The following is a 22611-nucleotide window of genomic DNA, read 5'->3' as shown; positions in this document are numbered from 1 at the left end:
TCAGCACTTATCCAGGCCTGCCCCTCCCTTCCTTTTGCTAACGTCGCCTCTCAATTCTCCGGAAGCGAGGATCTCTACAGCCTCCAGCTGTTGGCAATCCTAGCTCATGACTGGCCTCACATTCTTCAGGCTCACATGCTGTGGGGGAGGGGTTTAGTTGCTCCGTTTGCTTGGGCATGGTGCCAGGACTGGGGGCTGAAGGCATGTCAGGCCCTTCGTCTTGCTCGGCCTGTCCGGGCATGGTGCCAGGGCTGGGGCCTGGAGGCATGCCAGGACATTCTTCCGAACTATCAGTGTCTGGCAGGAGATAAGAGAGGTCCGGCTGTGGCAGGGGGAGCGGGCGAGACACAACAGAATCAGGATGGGCCGTGCCAGAACTAGGGCAAAGCTCTTTAAGTGCAGAATGGCCACAGTGTGACTGTGGTGCACCGGAACAAACAACAACAAATATAGTTTGAGAATATCTCCTCAGGAAATTTCAAGGCACCTGGGATGATCTCATCACAGCCACACCAGAAGCAGTTAGAAGGGAAGCTTCCTTAGATATTGAACTATAGCATCTATCCTATTGTAATTCTATGGCATTATATACTGGTGATTTTATCCTGGTTTTATATAATTGAAAATTTTACCTTGTCTATTGTCCACATACTTTATATAGGTGTATTTGCTGATGCTTTATTTAAACTTATATTCATGTTTGTATGTATAATGTGGTTTATTGGTGCTGTATGTCACCAGTTGTATGATCTCTATAGATGCCATAGGCCAGGGATCTGCAAACTTGGCTCTTTTAAGACTTGTGGACTTCAACTCCCAGAGTTCCTCAGCCAGCAAAGCAAAGCTGGCTCTCTGGGAGTTGAAGTCCACAAGTCTTAAAAGACCCAAGTTTGCAGACCCCTGCCATAGGCTAAATAAACAAACCATTCAAAATTTGATTTTAGGAGTTCAACAGGAATCAGATGCCCTCTGATAGCATTATTATTTTGCAAAGTTTGGAAATCTATGAAGTGGTGACTGGGAGAGGATCAGAAATTACAATTCACAGGTCTGATTTATTTGCTTTTATATTAAATAGCTCACAAAAAAGCCAGACTTGTTTTTCAGGCAGATCAGAAGTCCCTGACCCAGAACTAGATTTTTGGAATTGAGTTAGCAGTAAGATCCCAGAACACAGTAGAATTTTTTTATGTTGGTCTGCTTTTCTCATTTTTTACTATACCTTATCGTTTGATATACCAATTTCTTCTTTTTTAGAAGAGTCTTATCTATTTTTTTCCGGGGCAAACCAGCATTCTCAGAGCAAATGTTGCTGTTAAAGGTGATGAACCTGCACACATTGCTAATTTAGCCTTAGTTACAACACATTATGTATTAAGCCAAAGCCTGAACTTTGGAATGAGTTTTTAACTGGGAATAATATTAGATTTTAGATGTTTCTGAGTACAACTGGTATTGTTTTGATAAATAGCTAGAGCTTCATAAATATTCTTCATAACCCTCAAAGATACTTTAAAATGGGATCCTTTGGAGATATTAAAAAGCTGTGAGGCTTGCTTGTCCACTTAATTTGGGAATTTGACACTCAGGCAGTCTCCTTCATGCCTTGTGGTCCTGTCTGCATACTAAATGTCAACATCAAAAAGTGGGAAATGATCACATCAGAACAGAGAAGTACCCTTTCATTGGAAGGCAAATTTAAGGATATTACTCTGTAATCAATTATACTGGTACCCTCACCCCCCAAAAAGATAACCAAGAAGCTACATGACTTGCATATTTATGGGCATGTCTTGTTATGCCTAGATGATGTCACTACTATGAGAGTTGTAATGGTTACCAGTTGGCTTCTGGGTATAATTTAAGGTGCTACTTTTTATCTTTAAAGTCCAATATGGCATAAGAGCTGTTTAGGGCCCCCTGCTCCTTTGCCCATCCAATAAGATCAGGTTGTACCTTGAAAGTCCCTATGCCAATAAAGTGTCATCTGGGTCTGTGTTATTTTCTGTTACATTTATCCTTTTAATCTTTTTATGATAATTGGTAATATAAGCCACCTAGAGTCCATTTATGATTGAAGCAGCCTATAAACTTGAGTAAACCAAACAAACAAATAAATGAGAGTTCTGCCTCCTAATCACCAAGAACCAAATCATGGTAGGTCAAATTTAATAGCCAACTGCAATAATCTCTACCTCCTTTTTAAATTCCATTGTCCTTAGATTAATAAGATCCAAACTGAGGCAAACTATCATGGTTGACAAAAAATGATATTTTCATTTATAAATTATAAAATGAATAATAGGACAAAAGCACATGAGATAAATATACTGTTTGATATATGTATTTCAGTTTTACTTTCTGACATTAATTGGCAGTAATAATAATTAAAAAAACAAGATGTTAAAAATAACACATTTTTATCATACCTGCTGTTGATCCCATAGTGCAGCTTCAGCTCTGCCTTTATGGTCATAGAAGTCCATAAGTTGATTTTTGTCATTTAGATAGCATATCTGGAGCATCTGATATTCTCGTGCTAAGCGTAGGTTTTCATCCAGTACATCATCCAGGGAAATCTAAGGAGAATTATTCTAGTTTGCCATTGCAATTTTTTTTTTTAAAGTTACTACATATATATTTATAAGTAAAGTCATATATTACATGTATTAGTTATACATTATGTTTATATTATAAACACACACATAATACTGCTTCATACCTCTAATCAGTAATATGTAAAAGCAACAACATCACCCACCTTGTTGGAAAGTATGAGTAACAGAATACAAAATAATAATTCTACTGAAAAATGGTTGTAAAAAAAAAACCTAAACTAGATATAAAATCCCTCAGGAATAGAGTTTTGTACATGTAATTGGTGTTGATATATTCTACAATACTCTTAGTCCTTGCTGATTTATGAAATATGTTTCATAAAGTCATAAGGAAAAAAAGCACAACCAACAGACCTTAATTACGTTTGTCATAATGTAAAACTAGGTACAAGAATTTTTAGCTTAAATTTAACCAAGAACATCAAAAGCCAACATTCAGATTCATAAGAAAATGTTCTATTTCATTTTATTTATTTTCATTTAAAATATAGTCAGGAATCTTAATACCAACTCTGGGCTTCTTACAATCAATTAAAATGCATACAATTATAAAAACAACAGTGATAAAACTGAAAAACAGAAAAAGATCCCACAACTGCACCTTCTTGATGCAACCCACATTCTCATGTTGCCCTGACCTCCTCTATCCCAAAGACTTGGGAAAGAGTCAGGACTCTTTGGAAGAATAAAAGACCCTCCAAGAGACTCTCTTAAAACTGTAATCCTTCAGTTAGTCTGATCAATGTTGCTTGAAGAGATATGTAAACTATGATTGTAAAATTGTTCTTGAATGAGGCTATGAAACCATCAGGAAAATTCTATTTGTAATGTGATCCTGTGAATCAATTGTTGTTTCTTATCAGTTTTAATAGATATAAAGTCATTTCACGGAATGTAAATAATTGTTCAATGACCTTTATAATTTTTTTCTGGGACTAAGGGTTTTTGAGGGGGATTTATGTTGTCTAAATATTATGCATACAAAAAAAAAAGACACTTCTTGTCTGATAGAAGAAACTTTGATAATTATTAAGCGATAGTGGGGAAATTGCTGAGGGAAAAAAAAACCTAACCTAAGTACCTTCTTTCCTTTCTATAACCAGTTTCAACCATTGTTTCAAGATTAGCCAACAGTGATGAGAGTACTGTCCAATGTGTGAAGTAGCAAATCAATATCTATTTATCTGTTGGTATAAGCAGTAGTTTTATACTTGATACAGTGGTGAAATGTAAAATTTGTTACTACCGGTTCTGTGGGCATGGCTTGGTGGTGGGGGTAATGTGACTGGGTGGGCATGGCCAACTTTTTTTTTCTTTTAAAAGCATTTTTTCTACAACCTCTTCAGCCGAAAAGTTGTTAAAAATGCTTTTAAAAGGCTCTGATGATCCCAGCTGAGTTGCCTGATCGTCAGAGGCTTTTCTTTTTTTAAAAAAGCATTTTTTTGCCTTTAAAAAAAAGCCTCTGACAATCAGACAACTCAGCTGGGATCATCAGAGCCTTTTAAAAGGATTTTTTGCAACCTCTTCGGCCAAAGAGGTTGTAGAAAAAATGCTTTTAAAAAGCTCTGATTATCGCAGCTGAGCCACGCAACCATCAGAGCCTTTTTTTACTTTTAAAAGCATTTTTTTGGCTGAAGAAAAAATGCTTTTAAAAGTAAAAAAAACCCTCTGATGATCGCGCAGCTCAGCTGGGCATGGGTGGGGTGGAAGGGATTTTTGCTATCAGTTCTCCAAACCACCCACCGCCATCACTACTGGATTGAGTGATCTGGTCCGAACTGGGAGCATTTCATCCCTGACTTGATACAATGACCTCCCAGCTCTCAGGAACAAGTATGTTCCTTTGAAATCAAGGTGATTATGCTGAAGGGGTATGAGAAAAACTTCTCACGGAACTCTTCTTTCAGCTATCAATATATGAAAATTCTGATAGCAAGGAGGACATCATTTTCAGAATAATGAAAATGTTCTCACAGGAAAGATCTAATCCTTGAGAGATGAAGGTACATTCTTTCATTTTGAGCATAGATGAGTTTGGACATGACATATGCATACTTTGCTTGGTGAGTTGCCAATCTACAGCAAAACCATTGAGATAACTTTTACAGAAATACAATCTTTTCCAAATACAAGCCCAGCTAGACAGACAGAGCTTAGAAGTCTTAATGTGTGGGTAATACCAGTGGAATCCGGGATAGGTGAATGGAGACAGGCAAGGGTAGGTCAGAATGATGAAATATTGTGGCATTGTAACACAATTCCCACCTTTTTTCTGTGTGCTGATGAAATGCCACTGTATAAGACAGTCATCTCAAATAGAGGGGATTAGACTGATTAGGCACTAAGAACTTTTAACAAATGTGTACAAGACAAAGAAACCAAAATGGAATTAGGTTGCTGGTTTTTAATATTCGGCAAGTACCAGAGCTGCTTTCAAGCTGATTCTTGAAAGAAAGTCAACAGATGAGAAACAGTATAGATATTTTAGAAAATACAATAAGAGATAGGATTAATGTTGATAGTGGGTTAATGGATAGTCAGTTCAGGTCAGACTGGAAGTAAAAAGCCTATGAGAAAGATTCGTGTCAGCAATAACAGAAAAAGGGCCTGATGCCCTATTTCAAAGAGGCCTCAATATTAACACTAACATTTATATGCTTCCTTGCCAATGTTAAAAGTCTCCATGCCAGGATGGGAGAATTAGATTACTTGGCTACAAATGAGAACACAGGTATAATGGGTATAACAGAAACATGGTGTATCAGAAAGAATAAGTAGAAAACAGTCATTCTTGATAAACTTTATAGGAAGGACATGGAAGGGTATAGTGAGGAAAGTGATGCTCTTTGTATCACATAGGATATAAAATCTAATGTACTAGAAAGTATTGGAACACTGGATTCCTCCACAGAATCACTATGGATGGCAATATCTAATATAAACTAGATTTAAGGATATGCTATTGCCCACCTGATCAAAATGCAGAAGGTGAAAGAAATCATGGAGGCGTGCAAAGGAGAAGCTATTGTAATAATGTAGGACTTTAGTTATTCTCACATAGCCTAGGTATATTCAAGTTTAGGTTAAAAGGAAACAAAATCTCTAAATAGTCTAAATGAATATGTTTTAGAACACAAAGAAAGTAATTCTTAATTTAATCCTAAATGTGACATTGATCTGATGTAAGATGTAGGTGTTGTGGAATTAATAAGAACATTTTTTTATAATGCTATGACATTTGGCAATTGGAAAAAGAAAATTTGAAAATGAAAAGCTGACAAAGAAAGAATCAAAATAAGGACCAAATCTGTTTATATAAGTATTATAATTATCTATATTTACAATATAATATGGAGAATGTTTAAAACTAAAGGACTCAAGTAATTTCTGTATAAGAAGAGGCTAGGAAGATTTGGAATTTTTAGCTGGGAATAAAGATTAATGGTCCATCACGGTATATAAAACAATGCATGCCATGACCAAAACAGAGGAGCAAAAGTTTTGGTCCTTCTCAAATATCAGGAAAAAGGTCATCCAATGATGGAAGATTTAAATCAACAGAGGAAACATTTATTCAAAAAGAACATAATTAATTGTGGGATGCATTACAATGAGATGGCTTTAAAAATAAACTCAATAAATAAATAATGATGCTCTTGTGAGATGGGCATCCATATAAATATGACAGACAGACAGACAGACATAAAATCAATGGAAGACAAGCCTATCAAGGGTTAATAGTCTTGAAAATGACATATTAACTTGAGGTTGAGGGTAGTATGCAGTGACATAGGGTATGTCTCCACCTTCTGTTTGATAGTACCCCAAGGGCTTATAGTTGATAACTGTGAGAAACAAAATACTGGATTATGGTGAGCCTTGGACTGCTGTTCTTGTGTTCATGTTCTGGATGACTATTACTTAGATCAGGAAAATTACATTTGAATGATACATGCAGCTGCTTTGAAAAAAATATTGGCGGTTTAAATAATGAATATTTTCTAAATTGCCAGTATGAACATGTTTGGATTGATGACCCTTGTTACATGAACATTATATAGGTAAAGTTTGATTTGTTTCATTTAAAGATTAAAACATGTTGCTTTTGTGAAGAAAACTGTGTTAAAATATGAAATATATATTTATAATCTACCAAATTAAATATTACTTGAATATTTGAATTATGATTAAGGCATACTATAATAAAATCTTAATATAGCAATTCACCAAAGTTGTACAGATAGGCTTTCTGGAATGTTATTTTCCAATTTCAACTAATATTGTGACAAATGATAATTATTTTTTTTTACAGAAAACAATTCTGATGAAAAGCTTAATTTGTTTAAGCTGTTTCCTAGAATACCCAACTCTACTAAATTTCCAAGGATTGCTCCCTTTATATTTTATTTTGTAAAATGATATAAAACATAAAAAATAATTAGAACAACCTCAAAATGTTACTCTCATAGAATCCTTTAATATTTTAAGCCCTGTTGACAGAATTTCTGATTCAACAAGCCTATTTTTTTCTTTTTCTCTATTTCACTGATAACTTATTTTGTTTGATTGAACAATTCAGTAGCAATGGACATGGCTGACACCCAGTGGTCTTTCAGGTAAGATTTAAATACACACACCCTCAAACATACTCATTTACTGTCTTCAATTTCATACTTGAAATTTGACAAAATTTAGAATCTTTTAACCAAGATAATGTTTTCTAGATGTAATGCTTTTTGTGGGCTTTCTCCCTCCCTCTCTCTCTTTCTCTCTCTCTCTCTCTCATACTGATTTACATTTCCCATATTATAAACCTCCAGCTGGAGTGTTTTCAACTTACTCTAAAAGAGTTTGGCTCCTCTTAAAAGTCCAGGCTAGTAGTTTAGAATGCTTCTTGCATCTCTAATTGCACTAGAACTGCAGATTATCTTGGTAGCACAAAATATCCTTTATCAAATTTTGTTCACATAATAAATGTAATTCTGTCGGGATAAAAATAACCTTTCTGAAGTAATATCGTAGAATCCTCCCATTTGGTTAGAATTTTGTAAGATAACCTAAATTTAGATTTATGATGTGGGTATTGTTTCTGGATTTATTTTATTTATTCAGTTTGCACAATGGTGAGAGTAAACTGAGACAGGTGACAGATTAATTTCACTAATTTATACTTAGGCAGCTGCTACCAGCCATATTTTCCTGACTGACTGAGGATGCCACGATCACCTGTACATAGAATATTACTTCTGCAAGCTGGGACCAAAAGCTTAATCCAAAGAAAGATTTGTAGGAGAGGGGAGGGGAGCTTAAGCACTAAGATGATACTCTGCCATTTGAATTCTTGCTGCAGCAAATGCTGCACAGGAAAATAGAAGATGTGACTTCCCAAAAATATCAACCAGAACAAGTGTTTTAACTTTAGGGGTCTTTCATCAGATGAGATGCTGATCATCTTCTGCTGCCTCTATGACTACTTAGCAAAAAACAACAACAACCACCTTATTCTAAGAAAGCATGCCTCAGAACTAGGTAACCATCCTTATTGCAAAAACAGAAAAGAAGAGAAAAGAAGAGGGAAGGCAATGCAGATAATTTTATGGTCTTATTTAAACAACTCTCAACAATATTAAACCCATAGCAGGTTGAAGGAGAAAACTTCCAAAATATCACTTATATCATATTGTATAGCATTTCCATATTATACACACACAAAAAATCATCTTTTTATCTTTGTCTGGTTCTACATTCACAGTCCTGAAAACATGAACTCAAAAAAGGAAAAGAAAATGGATCCAGGAAACTACAAGCCTATCAGCCTGACATCAACACCTGGAAAGATTCTGGAAAAGATAATCAAGCAACAAATCTGCGAACACCTAGAGGCAAACAAAGTCATCATAACCAGAAGTCAACATGGGTTTGTCAAAAACAAATTATATGACAAATCTTGACAAAGTGACTTAATTAGTGGACCAGTGAAATGCTGTTGATATAATTTACTTGGATTTCAGTAAGGCATTTGATAAAGATGACCACAACCTTTTACTTGATAAGATAGAAAAGTGTGGGTAAGTCAGCATTGCCACCAGATGGATTTGTAACTGGCTGACCAACTGCACTCAATGCGTAGTCCTTAATGGAACTGCATTTACATGGAAAAAAGTATGCAGTGGGGTACGTCAAGGCCTTGTCTTAGACCCAGTTCTCTTCAATATCTTCCTTACTAATTTAGACAAGGTGATAGAAGGGGAACTCATCAAATTTGCAGACAACATCAAGCTGGCAGGAATAGCCAATACCCCAGAAAATAGGCTCAAGATACAGAAGGATTTTGACAGTCTTGAAACATATGAAGAATGGTTGCAGAATTGGGTACGTCGAGTTTAATGAAAAGAATTACTGGTGACATGATAGCAGTGTTCCAATACCTAAGGGGTTGCCACAAAGAAGTGGGAGTTAAGCTATTCTCCAAAGCACCTGAAGGCAGGATAAGAAGCAATGGATGGAAATTAATCAAGGAGAGAACCAACCTAGAACTAAGGAGAAATTTCCTGACAGTTAGAACACTTAATCAGTGGAACAACCTGACCGCAGAAGTTGTGGGTGCTCCAACACTGGAGGTCTTTAAGAAAAGATTGGAAAACCATTTGTCTGCAATGATATAGGATTTTCTGCTTGAGTAGAGGGTTGGATCTCTAAGGTCCTTTCCAACTCTGTTATTCTGCTGTGCATTCTGTTATACATTCGGACTCAAAATTTCTAATTTTCAACTCATACAATGCATTTGAGGAAACAAAATCCCATTCTTTACCCATGATAAGGAATAACAGATTTTCACTGAACCATCTTGATTACAAGCTTCTAAAACAGTTTGACGGAAATACACAAGGCAAATATTTTGTTAACAACAAACCAGTATCTTATGTACTTCTGCTGTTATATCTACTATTTAAAGTCCCATGCTGATTAAATTCTGCATTCTCAAAGACAATTCTGTTTTCTGGACTCACTGAAACTACAAGGTGAAACGGTGGATGGCCAGCAAAGTTGCTCCTAGTAGGAGGTCTCTCCTTATGAAACGCTCTATTTCCAACATTATGGTGCCTGCATCTTAACAACATTACAATTAAATTAACAATCTATCTATTTGTGCAGACCTCTGCACAGATAAGGAATAGTCACACAGAAGTAACAGAGCATAAACTTGGTTTAGTACTTTTTTAGAAAACAAAATAACTTCTCATCTACCCATCCTGTTTCCTACTGGGAATGGGTACATTTGTCAATTTCTGTTTCACCCAGTTTTTCAGTTTGCCTAATCCTTAAATTTATATCGTTCCATTCCATTCCTACATTATTGTAAAATGTATAACAAACCTTGTGTGTTAATTTATATATTTCCTAATATACCATTTTCTGGGCATGCTTTGCTCTGTATGTATTTTGAACATAATCTGATCTTATATAACACTTTCAAATATGGTATCCATTACTGTATATAGTCTTGTGCATGTTTTTTGGTCTATTACATGCATTTTTATGCTTGGAGAATAGTATTCTTACATAATAAAAAAGCAAGTTCAAAATAGAAATGTCTTCTAGATTGTGTATTAATTTGTAAAGGGGCAATATGTTATGTTTGTATCAAAATCGAAATGAGTAACTTTCTCCCTCATTCCTATTTTGGCTGCTCCAAGACCTTTGGCATCTTTTCCTTGAATTTATGCATGTCTAAAATCAAAGGGGATTACCTTTATTTTAGCACATTTTTAGATAGATGACTCTGTAGTCTAATAAATTGAGGACATTGTACACTTATTCTGCCTTCCTTTCTTAATGGATTTTTGTGGTAAGAAAACAGATGGATGAAGCAGTGGGTAAACACAGAAGGGTTACAAATAGAAGATGATATAAAATTAGATGTAGAATTAAAGCATGTCTAGAAATACCTACACAATCTTGTTTGGCTCAATTATACTTGATAGACCAAAGAAGTTAATCTGCTTTTATTAACCATTTTTGAAAACACATCAACACTAGATTTTCTGTAAGTGCTACAAAGCCTAAGCTAATATTTTAAATCATAAATTTTAAATTTATTTAATGATGTAAATATAATCTTTCTAATTTCATTTAGAAACTCAGAATTCTTGAAGTCCTTAACATTTATACTTATTTTTGATGTAAAAAAATTACCAAATTATGGAATGTAAGGAAGATTCATATGATTATGTCATTTTTTTCTATTGGAAAAAAGTGCTCAGAATATAACACAGTCATATGAAGGATAGCTTTTTTATCATTAAGTCACCTGTTGCAAAAAATAGATAAACAATAAGAAACTTCATGCCTCCTCTATTCCCAAAATTATACCGGCATGTTTTTCACCTACTTTGGCAGAATGTAGAACTGCAGTTCAAGACAGGTGTGGCCAGTTCATATGCTACAGGCTTTTTATGAAAATGAATCCTTGGGAGCATGTACATATCAGTTTTAAAAGTGTTTTTCTTCTAGGAAGAAATACAGTTGCCGTATCAGCAGAATCTGATAAAAGACTTTAAAATCAGAAACATCCAGTGCCTGAAGTATGACAAAATATAACACATGAAGGTCTTCCATGGGAGAATTTTCCAATACTTCTGCAATCACACTAAGGTGCTAGAATTTACAAAGAACATTTTCTCTAAAAGTGGATACTTCTGAAAATTACATTTATCAACTGCAAATATGTCCACATTCTGGGAGAACTGATACTTTAGGAGTTCTTCTATTATTAAGATTTATCAAGTGTGAGGGAGTTCAAACATTTAGTTTATTGTGACGTGATCTAAACTTTTCAAAATTATTTTCAGAATCCAAACTACAGCTACACTTAACTAAGGTAATTGGGACCAGCAACTTTGTTACTAAGTGACATGGTCATAAAACATGATGTCAAGTGATCTCACTGATTTATGACAGCAGTTGCAATATTTTTAGTTACCATTGTTAGGCAAATCCCACATGGTCAAACTGTCCTGTGTTCACATAACATAACAACCCCTCATAACTTTGAGTGGCCACTGAATGAATGGACACTGAACAAGGTTACCTGCAATCCGAAAACATATATTTATATATTTATACATGGATTTGTACACTGCTTTCTCCGAGCACAAACATCACATAGTCAGATCAATCTTAATGTCAAAGTTGTCTGGAATTCTGCCCATTCAGAAAGGAGCAGGACCACAGAAGAATAATAACAGTGCTTCAACTCCAGGCTTGCAAATTGGCCCAATGATTAATGATATCAAATGCTGCTGTGAAATCAGGTAAGTGTAGCAGGGGTGTACTCTGTCCTACTAAGTCCTAAGTCCATGATGGCAAACCTATGGCACGCGTGCCAGAGGTGGCATGTAGAGTCCTCTCTGTGGGCATGCATGCCGCTGCCAGCTACTCTTCTCTACTCTTCTTTGAGGGTGCCAGAGTGCTGGAAAATGGCCAAAAGAATGCCATTTTGGGGCCATTTTTAGACTGATATTAGGGCCATTTTTTGGAGCCAAAAATCGCCCAACAAACAGTCTGAAAATGGCCCAAACAACAGCAAAAATAGAGAGGTTGTTTTCCAGGCCAAAACGGCCCAAAAATGACCTGAAAATGGTCTAAAAGATGGCCTGAAAATGGCCCAAAAAACCAGTCAAAAAACAGGCATGCGTGTGCTGGCCAGTTGGTCTTCGGGTTTCCGGTGCTCTGGCATGTGCACGCACAGACACATGCGGCACGTTCTGGTTTGGGCACTTGGTGCCAAAAATGTTCACCATCATTGCCCTAAGTCAGGGGTCTGCAAACTTGGCTCTTTAAAGACTTGTGGACTTCAACTCCCAGAGTTCCTCAGCCAACTCAGGGAGCTGAAGTCCACAAGTCTTAAAAGAACCAAGTTTGTAGACCCCTGTCCTAAGTCATCCACAAGACTGAGCAACAAGATTTTCATTCCACATCTGCACATGAGCACTGAATGAAGGAATGTGGACAACCTGCTTCTCTGTCTACTGCTCCACAATCTTTTTAATAATTCTACATAAAAAGAGAAGTTTGATGATGGGCTGGTAACTGCCTATAGTGGTTGGGTAGGAATAGCCTCTCGGGGTGGCGAGCATATCCATTGCCTCTTTTTAGGCTAGCATTGTCATCCCATCTAAGTATGTCAAAGCAGAAAATGTTTACTTTTGAGGTTTCATTGGCGTAGCTATTGGTGCGAAACTTTTATGAGCTGCTGCAACTCGTTGTCTTGAAGGTCTCTCCATGCATCCTCGACTTGGTAGAAAACTACATTGGCATGAAATTTGGTGCAAACCCTTATTGTGCTTTTATTGCCTCTGATTCAAGTCACTGTAGTCACCTGAGTTCCTTCCAAAGTAATGGAAGATAAAGCCTAACGGATTTTATATCCCTTGAAGCAGCCTTTGGACGGTGTCATTCATGAGGATGAGATGAAAGCTGTATCATGGCATGCAGTAGAAAAAGGATTTTGACAAGATACATTTGTATTACACTTATTTGTTTGAATTTAGAGGCTGCTCAACTTGAGACAATGCTTTGCAGTTTACATAGTTAAAACAGAAAAAAAAATCAGGAGAAATCCTGAAATACCCAGAAGAAAAATGTCAGAAATGCCCACTGAGGGGGTATGAGGAACCACCAGCCCACCATCCCAAGAAAAACTGAACAAGGGATTTATCCTAAGCTTGAGTGTGGAGGTAAGATACCAATGGAGATATCTTTGTTTGTTTGGAAGTAAGATACCAATGGTTAAAGGCCCTAAGAAATCAGTACTGATTCAGTTGTAAAATATTAAACCTGTTATCTATTTTTATGTAAGCAAGTCCCACTGAATCCAATGAGAACTGGATTAAAAATATATAGGGGTTTTCTATTTAGTGTCATAAATGTTTCTTTTATGTCTTAGGTTCCAAAGATTAACTATATTAGTACTGAAGTGAATACTCTCTGGCATTTAGCATGCTCTGATCCTTTAATCTACAGCACTGAGAAAATATGGATAGATAAAATGAAGGTGAATATTGTTAGATACATAATTTGGTGTACAAAAAGCTATGAGTGTGTGCTTAAAAATGAAGAGAGAACCATGGTTCATTTTATCCTGACAGTTACTGTATATTCTATATCAACTTTCTTTTAATTTCAATACTACCTTCCTTTCAGTTGTTGGAAAATGGGTATTTATTATCCTGGGGCAAAGAGGAATTTCATAAAACAAAAGGTAGAAAGAAATGGAAATTCAACACTGTTTTTAAAAAATCAGTGAATAAATTACAAAACTGTCCATTTGCCTGCCCCTTTTAATCTTACTGTCGTATTCAAACTATTGGGCATGTAACTGAATATCTCAACTGTACCTGAAGAAATAATGGAGCGTGTCTCTGCAGTAAAACAGAACGGCACTAAACTGATGAGTTTAACCCAGCAGAAAGAGCGGCTGTAAACATGACAAATGCCTGCTATTGATTTCAGGTTTAATTACTCTGTGCAGCACTGACAAAGCCCATCAGATGTTGTTGTGAAGTGTAAATGGAACAAACTACACTTCACTGCCCATAGGAAACTGATGGTGTCTGCAGTTTGCATTGTTTACTTTATCCTCCGTAAACTTCAGCCTTGATCAAATTAACAAGTGCTACTAACCTCCAACAAACTACAATGCACTATGGTTTTACAGCAACAGCCTTGGAACAATAGTTGCGCAGCATTTCATTGATAACAAATGTCTAGCTAATAAGAACATGATGGCAGCTGGTCTTTAATGTCCAGTACTCCTGTCCTATTATCACCTGCAGGATGAGAAAGGCGTCTTAAACCAAGTTCATGATGAAGCAAAAAAAAAAAGAAAATTATGCAATCCAGTTGATAAGGCCATTTAAAATATGCTTTCCTCATTAATTGAAGTGAAAATATTACCACTCTGTGCTGAAACTGTCATTTTTGATTACCCAAGTCTTATTATTGTACTTATACTTTCTCTCTTAAAATAAATTGCTTAGGGTTGCATATCTGTTATTATGGCAAGTGCTGTTTGGTGAAATTCTGAACGTGGAAAGGGCAGAAAATAAATTATTAAACAAAGACAACATTTTGATCCTATTTTGCAAATAGAAATGGAGGGGGTGGGAAATGATCTCTTAATTCGCTTTTCCCCAAATATGCCGTACAGCACTGACAGCTGTCTCAGAGCAGCTAGTGAGGTGATGCTGTTCTAGATGTTGCATGGGGATGGGGCAGTGGTGGGCTGCAACCGGTTTACCAACCGGTTCTGTGTGCGCGCTTGCATGCAGCATTCAAAATACAGCAATTTGAAGCTTAGATGATCACTTTCTAAGGCAGCCCCAGTCAATAGAACAGTGGAGACGTGGAAATCAACTGTGCGGCGCGAATCAGCTGAGCACAAAAAAAAAAAGGAAATATAGAACATGATAGGGCGGGGCAAGGGCCAGCTAATGATCGTAACTACTGGTTCATTAGAACCGGTCCAAACCAGCAGCAGCCCACCACTCGGATGGGGGAAGAAGAAACTTCCTCTAGGTCAGCACAAACACTACTTCTGCTAAAGTTCTTCTGGGAGAAAAAGGGAATGGTGCTGTGTGCTAAAAATCTACTCAGAATCCAAGCCAATCAGTCTATCAAATTTATGTTACAAAAGAATGATCAGCACAAATCTTTATTGTTAAATAATATATGAATGAAGCATGCAATATTTATAGATTGCCTGAAGTCTGAATTAATAAAACCAATACCTGATAGTTTGTCCAAGTCAACCTTATAGTGTGCAGTCACTATTAAAACAAATGGTACTATTTTGAACAACTTTAGGTCTATTGATCTTATACAATGAATTCAGATTTGTATTTTCTAACCACACTAGTGTAAATGGAGAGTCCATAGGTTAAACATTTCTCGTAATATAATAATATCATTACATTACATAGATTTCATTCAAACTGACATTTAGAATGGAGAGGAGAGAAATTGAATTCTCAGCTTATTATGTAACTCAATATAAAGGAGGAAATGAAAAATATTATTTTCCCTCCAATCATATTATTAACTGAATGCAGGGCTGCTTATTTCTTTTTATCAATAGAATCATTATCTATATATCTGTTTATCTATCTATCTATCTATCTATCTATCTATCTATCTATCTATCTATCTATCTATCTATATCGGAAGGTTCAGAATGCTTTCAGTAGAATGTCAGTAGGTATAAAGCAGTCAAATAATGCAATTCCCTACAATGCACCATCACTGTTGATATTTCTGAGCCCACTTTAAAGTGCTGATCTTAAAAGCAAGGCCTTCCATCATACAACCATTTAAATATCTGCCTTTGTGAAAACCTACATTAGAAGGCATGAAAAGAGATTTTTTTTTCCTATACTCCATGTATCCAGCATATTACCAAACAGACTCTGTTAGTCATTATTGTTATAGTATAAGAGAGGAACCCTAAGAACAGAAAGACAGACCTGGATTTTCTTAGTGATTTACTTATAGCTCTTGAATGGAATTTTAATTTAGTTGCTTGGACTCCAGTATTACAGCAAGTTATAGGAAGGAACTCTTATCAACTGCTTGCCCTGTTCATGAAGATTATTTTCTTTTTGTAATTCTCAAGCACATGGATAAGGTATGTGGAGAGCAGAGGGTCAACATTTGCTTGCTCAATCCTTGACTCTCTGGGTTAAGACACGATTAAGGAAGGTGAATAGAGGGTAGACAGCTGAGAAAGGAATTGAAGAGAGGGCAGACATAAAAAATCAGAAAACAATAGATTGATCAATTGACAGCTTATCTCATAAACAGCAATTTATCTCAGATAGAAAGAAATCTAGAAAGAACTGTTTCAAATCATTTAAGAAATTGTAACTTAATTAACTCACTATAAAGGAGGATGCAAATTCCTCTTATCATTTCCAAGATTCTGTATTTATCTCAGGCAAGTATTAGAAACCATTTATTGAAATTTTGTAGTTCTTGCTTCCTGACAAGATGAAGGAATAATGCCTTCTAGAGACTGAGATATGTTCTGTCTACTTAAAAGATGAAGTTATCAGACTTTTGCTGAAAAGGTAATCCTTGCCTCAGAAAAGCTCTGTAACTGTAAGAAGCCACATTGCTTACTTATGAGTACAAGTAAAGGTGCTGGTTGTTTCGTGGCACAGGCCTTGGTTATTTGAGGGGGTTCCTGTTTCCAATAGTTTATACCTATCTGGTACATTGGGCAGAGTGGATATACCCTGGATTCCTTCAGTTAAACAGTTACCTTGTAGGATTGAGGAAGTGTACCTTCTACATTCCCACCCCTTCAAATGTTCTGTAAATCTCTGAAGCCTCAGTTCCTAGGCCTGGGCTTAAGATTTCTACGGAATTCTAGCAATTTTTCAGCTGCTGTTAATGTATTTCTATCTGATTTTCCTTTTATTATACTATAAATTCTTCCACCTTTGTAAGCTACCCAGAAACTTCAGGAGTTGGTGGCCTCCAAATCTGAGAAACAATAACAATTATAATGTCCTATGGTTAGGCACAGAAATATATCAGCTTACTGAACTTAAGAGTCTGGTAGATTTTGGGAAACTCTCATACAGCAAATGAGTTGTTAATAAGAGCATGAGACTGAATGCATAATTAAATAATAATATTGCACGTGATACTTTAGTAGTAACTGGTGTTTTCATGTCAACCAGCATATGTTATTTGTTTTTAGTTTCACAGAAATTTCAGTAAACTCGCATTAGGTAGACAATAGCATGACTGTATATTTCATTCTCTCCAATCATGGTGTTTGTTTCTTCTGTACCTTCTATTTTTTACTTACAATGCTCTGGAATAGTCAACACTCATGCATTTAGACTTTCAGGTCTGTTGATCTGATCTCTGAAGACTGGTATTTTAACTTCCCTGTTGTTTGTCACATTTCTGTCCGGGTTTTTTTTCTCTGTCCTATTTCATATGTATCTATTCATGTGTGGATTTAGTGGCCTGGCATGGCTATTGTGGTACTGGCATGAATCAGCAAGTGAGAGGAAAAAGGGGGAGAAGCAACTCATATATAACCTTAGAGTGCAGTTGTTGAGCTGATCTAGATGTTACCCAGGAATTTTGTGGGGCTGCTGTAGGTAACATTTCCACCGATCAAGCCTTGTAAATAGGTGTTGGGGACTAAAGCCCAGGGTGAAACCCACTATCATAGTAGCTGGGGAGGTCAGCTGCTGGTCTGACCTGTGAAGAAGTGTGTGTGTGTGAGAGAGAGAGAGGGGGGGGGGGAGAGGGAAACTGAGAAGTAAGTTGCCATGTTTTAAGAAGTGCTGCAGAATGTGCTGCTGGAGAGACTCTGTTAGCCATTTGGTCAGAAGGAAATATTGTATGCAGGAGAATTTGCTTGTGTAGTTGCAATTCCTGGCTCCAGGAGAAAGAAGATGGTGAAGATGTTGATGGGAGGATCCCCCTGGCAGAAGAGAAGCAAAACCCCAGACAGAAGGACAAACTAGAGGCAAAGGGGAAAGGGAAGATAGGTGGCTGTAAATGGACACTTGGAGTCTCCAGAGGAAGGGATGGGCAGAAGGCCCAGAGAGAGGTGCATCACTCAATAACTACACAGTGGGTCGGCTGACAAAATCTAAGAAGGCAAGATACCTGAACACACCCTTCAATAACACAGCCAATCCCTCCCCCTCTCTTTCTATGGGAAACTAAAGGGAAAGAGGAGGAGAAAGAGGGGGTAGTGGTAGCTTAGCAACAGAGCAGGTGGTTGTTGGTGAATAACCCTGAAAAAGAAGCTGAAGAAAGTCACACTTTTGCACATTAGTTCCTACTTGCTGTAAATTGTCCATAGTACAGTAAAAAAATCATAAAAGCCTCCATCATTTATTATTGTATTGCAACTGTCCTTAAAAACATCCAGCTGCACTATTCCCCCCCCCTTTCTTCATTGCATCCAGACAGTAAATTATCTGTCGTTATATAAAGTTTTACGATGTCACTTCTCAGAATACTTTGGGGGTTATTATTTTACCATACTATAAACTTTCCTGCTATCCCTGCAAAATATTCAGAGGCATCCATCGAATGCTGAGATTTTGGCAAAATGAAGATGTTGGAATGCAAGCACTACCCCTTGTGAAACATGATAACAAAACTGGTGGAATTTGCTTTGTAATATTGCAACATGAATTTTGTCAATTGTTCCCCTTGTGCTTCCCATGAATGTCCATAGAAATATTACAATATTTTTACAATCCTAATAACAGCTATATGTTGCATGAGCTGCTGAGCAATAGAAATTGGATTTTCGCTGTGTATAAAACTTTTGTATCATGTAAGATATTCATTTTCTTTCAAAAGCAAAACACTTTTTTGTGCAATAGGAATACTGAATGCATATTTAATCAAGTATCTGTAAACAAATTTTATTTAGATAATAAAGACATACTTCACTGACTTAAGCAAAGTGCATTCAATTGGTTTTTAATTCATCTTTTAAACAGTCTGTTGTCAATTACATGAAATACTGTTATCAAAAGTATTACTTAAGCTTAAAATTATATAATTAAAGAAACTATCCATTAAACAAACAATTCCAAGTTATGACTTTTTTTATAACTTGGAATGTAGAAGCTGACAAGTCTGAGTTTTAAAATCTGATGTGACAGCTATAAATCTACATACTATAAAACTGACATGTTTGTAAACCTTCAGTTGGGTAAAACTGTGCATCATAGGGCAACAGTTTTTGAATCAATGTACCTCAAGTAAAGTAACTAAAATAGATGATCTGTGACTCCTGTGCAGTTGAAATTTTGCAAGGGTGTTGCCATTTTCTATGATTCAGTCACATGATCATCTAATGGTCCCAGCCAGCTTCCCACAAGGAAACTGAACGGGGAAGTCAGCAGGAAATTAGAAGTCACTGTCCTGTCTCAGGCCAAGCAAACACAAGCACATGAAAAGGTAGTTGCATACTTTACTAAATGAGGTTTGCAATTAAGTAAATGCGAGAGTGCAAACACATGCACATGTGGCAAAGAGCCCCAGCAGCTCTGGGATGGCTTGCCATACTCTGGTAAAATGCAGCCATCCAGTGGTGGGATTCAAATAATTTAACAGCTGGTTCTCTGCCCAGCTGGGTAGGCGTAGCTTGGTAGTCATGTGACCGTGTGGGCATGGCCAACTCAACGTCACTCGCGTTGATGGGCGCTTCACCTTAGCTGTTACAATATAATAAGGGTTAACTAGTGAGGCAGATTCTGTAAGCAGGGCAATAAAGATTAGGCTAGAAACAATACTAGCATGTTTCCTTCCTGTCTTCCTTACAGGATTAGCCCTGTAAAGTGGAAAAAAATAAAATAAGATTTCTTCCAACAACCGGTTTTCCGAACTGCTTAGAAAGTTAACAACCGCTTCTCCCGAATAGGTGCAAACTGGCTGAATCCCACCACTGCAGCCATCCCAGATCAGTCCCGGACCCAATCCCAGTTACTTCGTAACCTGGACTATGAGACCCCTACTACCCTGTGTTTTGCCAACCTAGTTGAACTTTGCTGTCCTCTCACTGTTGATGAGGCATTCCTGTCCTTGTGGCGGGGCCAGGCTGGGTTTCAGCTATGGGGACAAAAAAAAACCCTCTTGCATTGCATACTGTGCATTGTGGCCTTATGACTGCTTTTAGCTTTTTTTTCTCCAGCCAAAGCTGAAAACTACTGAATAATTTAAGATCTGCTAGGAAAGAAGGAAAGAAAAGAAGGGCTATATAGCAAAGGATGTGTAAGCCCATTATGCAGAAAGGAAAGTTGTATATTGTCAGAAAAAAATGAAAATATTATTATACATCAGTATAATAATATATGCTGAATATACCAGTATTTAGCGTATTTAGTACAGATAAGCATCAATGTAATTTTGCCATGAAGCTAATATACTGTACTGTTAGACATATACCGTTCAATGGAAATTCAGGCAGTACAACAGACTCTCCCATATATTCCATTCTGCAAAAAAATCATGGTCAAAAAAATCCAGTTGCTTTTTTAGATTGTAACACATATATGGTTTCATAAGTTACATATATCCTTCCGCAAGCTTTCCCTTTGTCTCCACACATATTTATATACATACTCTAAAATGTCAGTATTTTTATACCTAAAAAAAGGTTTTTTTAAATGTGAAAAAATCCAAATAAATAAATGCAAGTTCTCTCTAACTTTTTAAGTATACCCTCCCACTAGTACACTGATGTCTCTGTAAGCTTCTAGAATTTTTAAAACTTTTCTACCTAAGAACAACCAATTCCATCTCCTGTATATACCTTAAGAGAGTCCACTTTGGCAGTTCATTACTTTGCAATGTAAAATAAATCTATGATTCTTATTGTTCATCTCTACTAACTATAAGAGATTATTAGAGCATGAAATATTTCCACCCGGAAGCTACATCGAAAAATATTAAGATATATCCATTGGGATAGAATGCTGACAGCAATTACTTGACTTAGCTGTGCACAGAGCACTTGTGTTAGCTCTTCCCATACACATGGACCATTTTGCCTCTTTGCAAGATCTGCATGCGGCTCCCTCATGTGGTGAACTATTGAACTACATACACAAATTTTAGGCCCTTGACTAACAAGATAGCTGTAGGTTCAAACATATATTTTGTTGTTCTGTAATCTCAATTTTTGAATTGTGCTTAAAGCTTGCTTCATAATATGAACCTGGTCTGTTTCCTGGTTTAAGCAGTATTTGCTTTTGGCCATTACCTACTGGTTTGTCTTTTGATGTGAGTGCCTTTTTGTCCAGATCTAGCACTCATATGCTCATTCAGCATTGTATGGTTGACTTGCATATTCCTATTCATAATCCTTATAGCATGAAATGTTATCCATCATCATTTATAAACATGTGTTGATTTATTCTCTTGAATTATTTCCATAGTAACTTTCATTACTTCAGCCTTTAAAGCCTTGAATGCCTGAGCAATCTAGCAATTAATGTGTTAACATTGTTGTAAGATATTTTTGGCATTCCTTTTATAAGATTAGCAAGCTAAAAGAATGTTTATTTTTTGCATATTTTTCTTTGTAAAGAGCATTAAAGTTTTTAATGTCTGATAAATGTATTGAGACTAAGAATAAAATGATATGTATAAAAAACACAGAGTAACATAGAACTGTGAAGACAAACCTATCTCTTCATCTGGAATCCTCCTGACTAGTTACTACAGCTTACAAATTGTCCCTCTTCTTCAATAATATTATTCATAACTTATAGAAATGGTATGAAAATTTGGATTGAGGAATAATTTGCATTCTTTTTCTATTGTTAAACTCGCAGAGGACTTTCATGCTATCATCACATTACCGAAATAAGTTGTTATACTGACTGAATACTGAATATTTATAGTGTTTATAATGATACATGGCATATCTTGCCATTTGGTGAATTCTTGGGTATTCAGTCTTGGGGTGCCTTTAGTCAATGTTTCCCAATGCTGGCAAGTATCAGATGTGTGAACTCCAATTCTCCATCAACGTAGTCATTTTATGAGTTGAAATTCATACATCTGAAAGCTGCTATTGGGAAATGATGCTCTAGATCTACTGGTAGAACTCTGGGGCACAGTAGTGCCTTGGAAGGTTTCATCAATTACTTATAATATATTGCATATTCCATATAATATATGGAATCAATAAATGAAATATCAACCAACTATGCCACTGGGTCTGTTTTTCAAGTAGTTGTGCTGGATATGGAAGCATCTCAACAACTGATTGAATTAAAGCTAAAATTTCAATGATTCAAATTTCTTGAATCATTATTATTACTTATACTAAAATGCTAGATATATACACAATAATGAAATAAAATCAAACAATAAAACAAAACACAAAAATAGCTCTAATAAAATAGCAAGTTATAATATCATTCCAAAGGAAGAAGAG

General features: G+C 36.3%; 1 protein-coding gene across 2 annotated transcripts in view; it reads right to left on the bottom strand.

Annotated features, from left to right (window-relative positions):
• Positions 1-22611, bottom strand: part of CCDC178 (coiled-coil domain containing 178) — a 152151-nt gene that overhangs the window by 41158 nt on the left and 88382 nt on the right. For both annotated transcript variants that reach the window (XM_058176928.1, XM_058176927.1), the window contains one exon: positions 2430-2579. In XM_058176928.1, the coding sequence (XP_058032911.1) occupies positions 2430-2579 (150 nt within the window). The remainder of the gene's footprint in view (positions 1-2429; positions 2580-22611) is intronic.

Source organism: Ahaetulla prasina, chromosome 3, assembly GCF_028640845.1.
Source record: "Ahaetulla prasina isolate Xishuangbanna chromosome 3, ASM2864084v1, whole genome shotgun sequence".
Classification (NCBI taxonomy): domain Eukaryota; kingdom Metazoa; phylum Chordata; class Lepidosauria; order Squamata; family Colubridae; genus Ahaetulla; species Ahaetulla prasina.
Note: the sequence above shows the minus strand (reverse complement) of the source record. Positions and strands in the feature narration are given on the sequence as shown.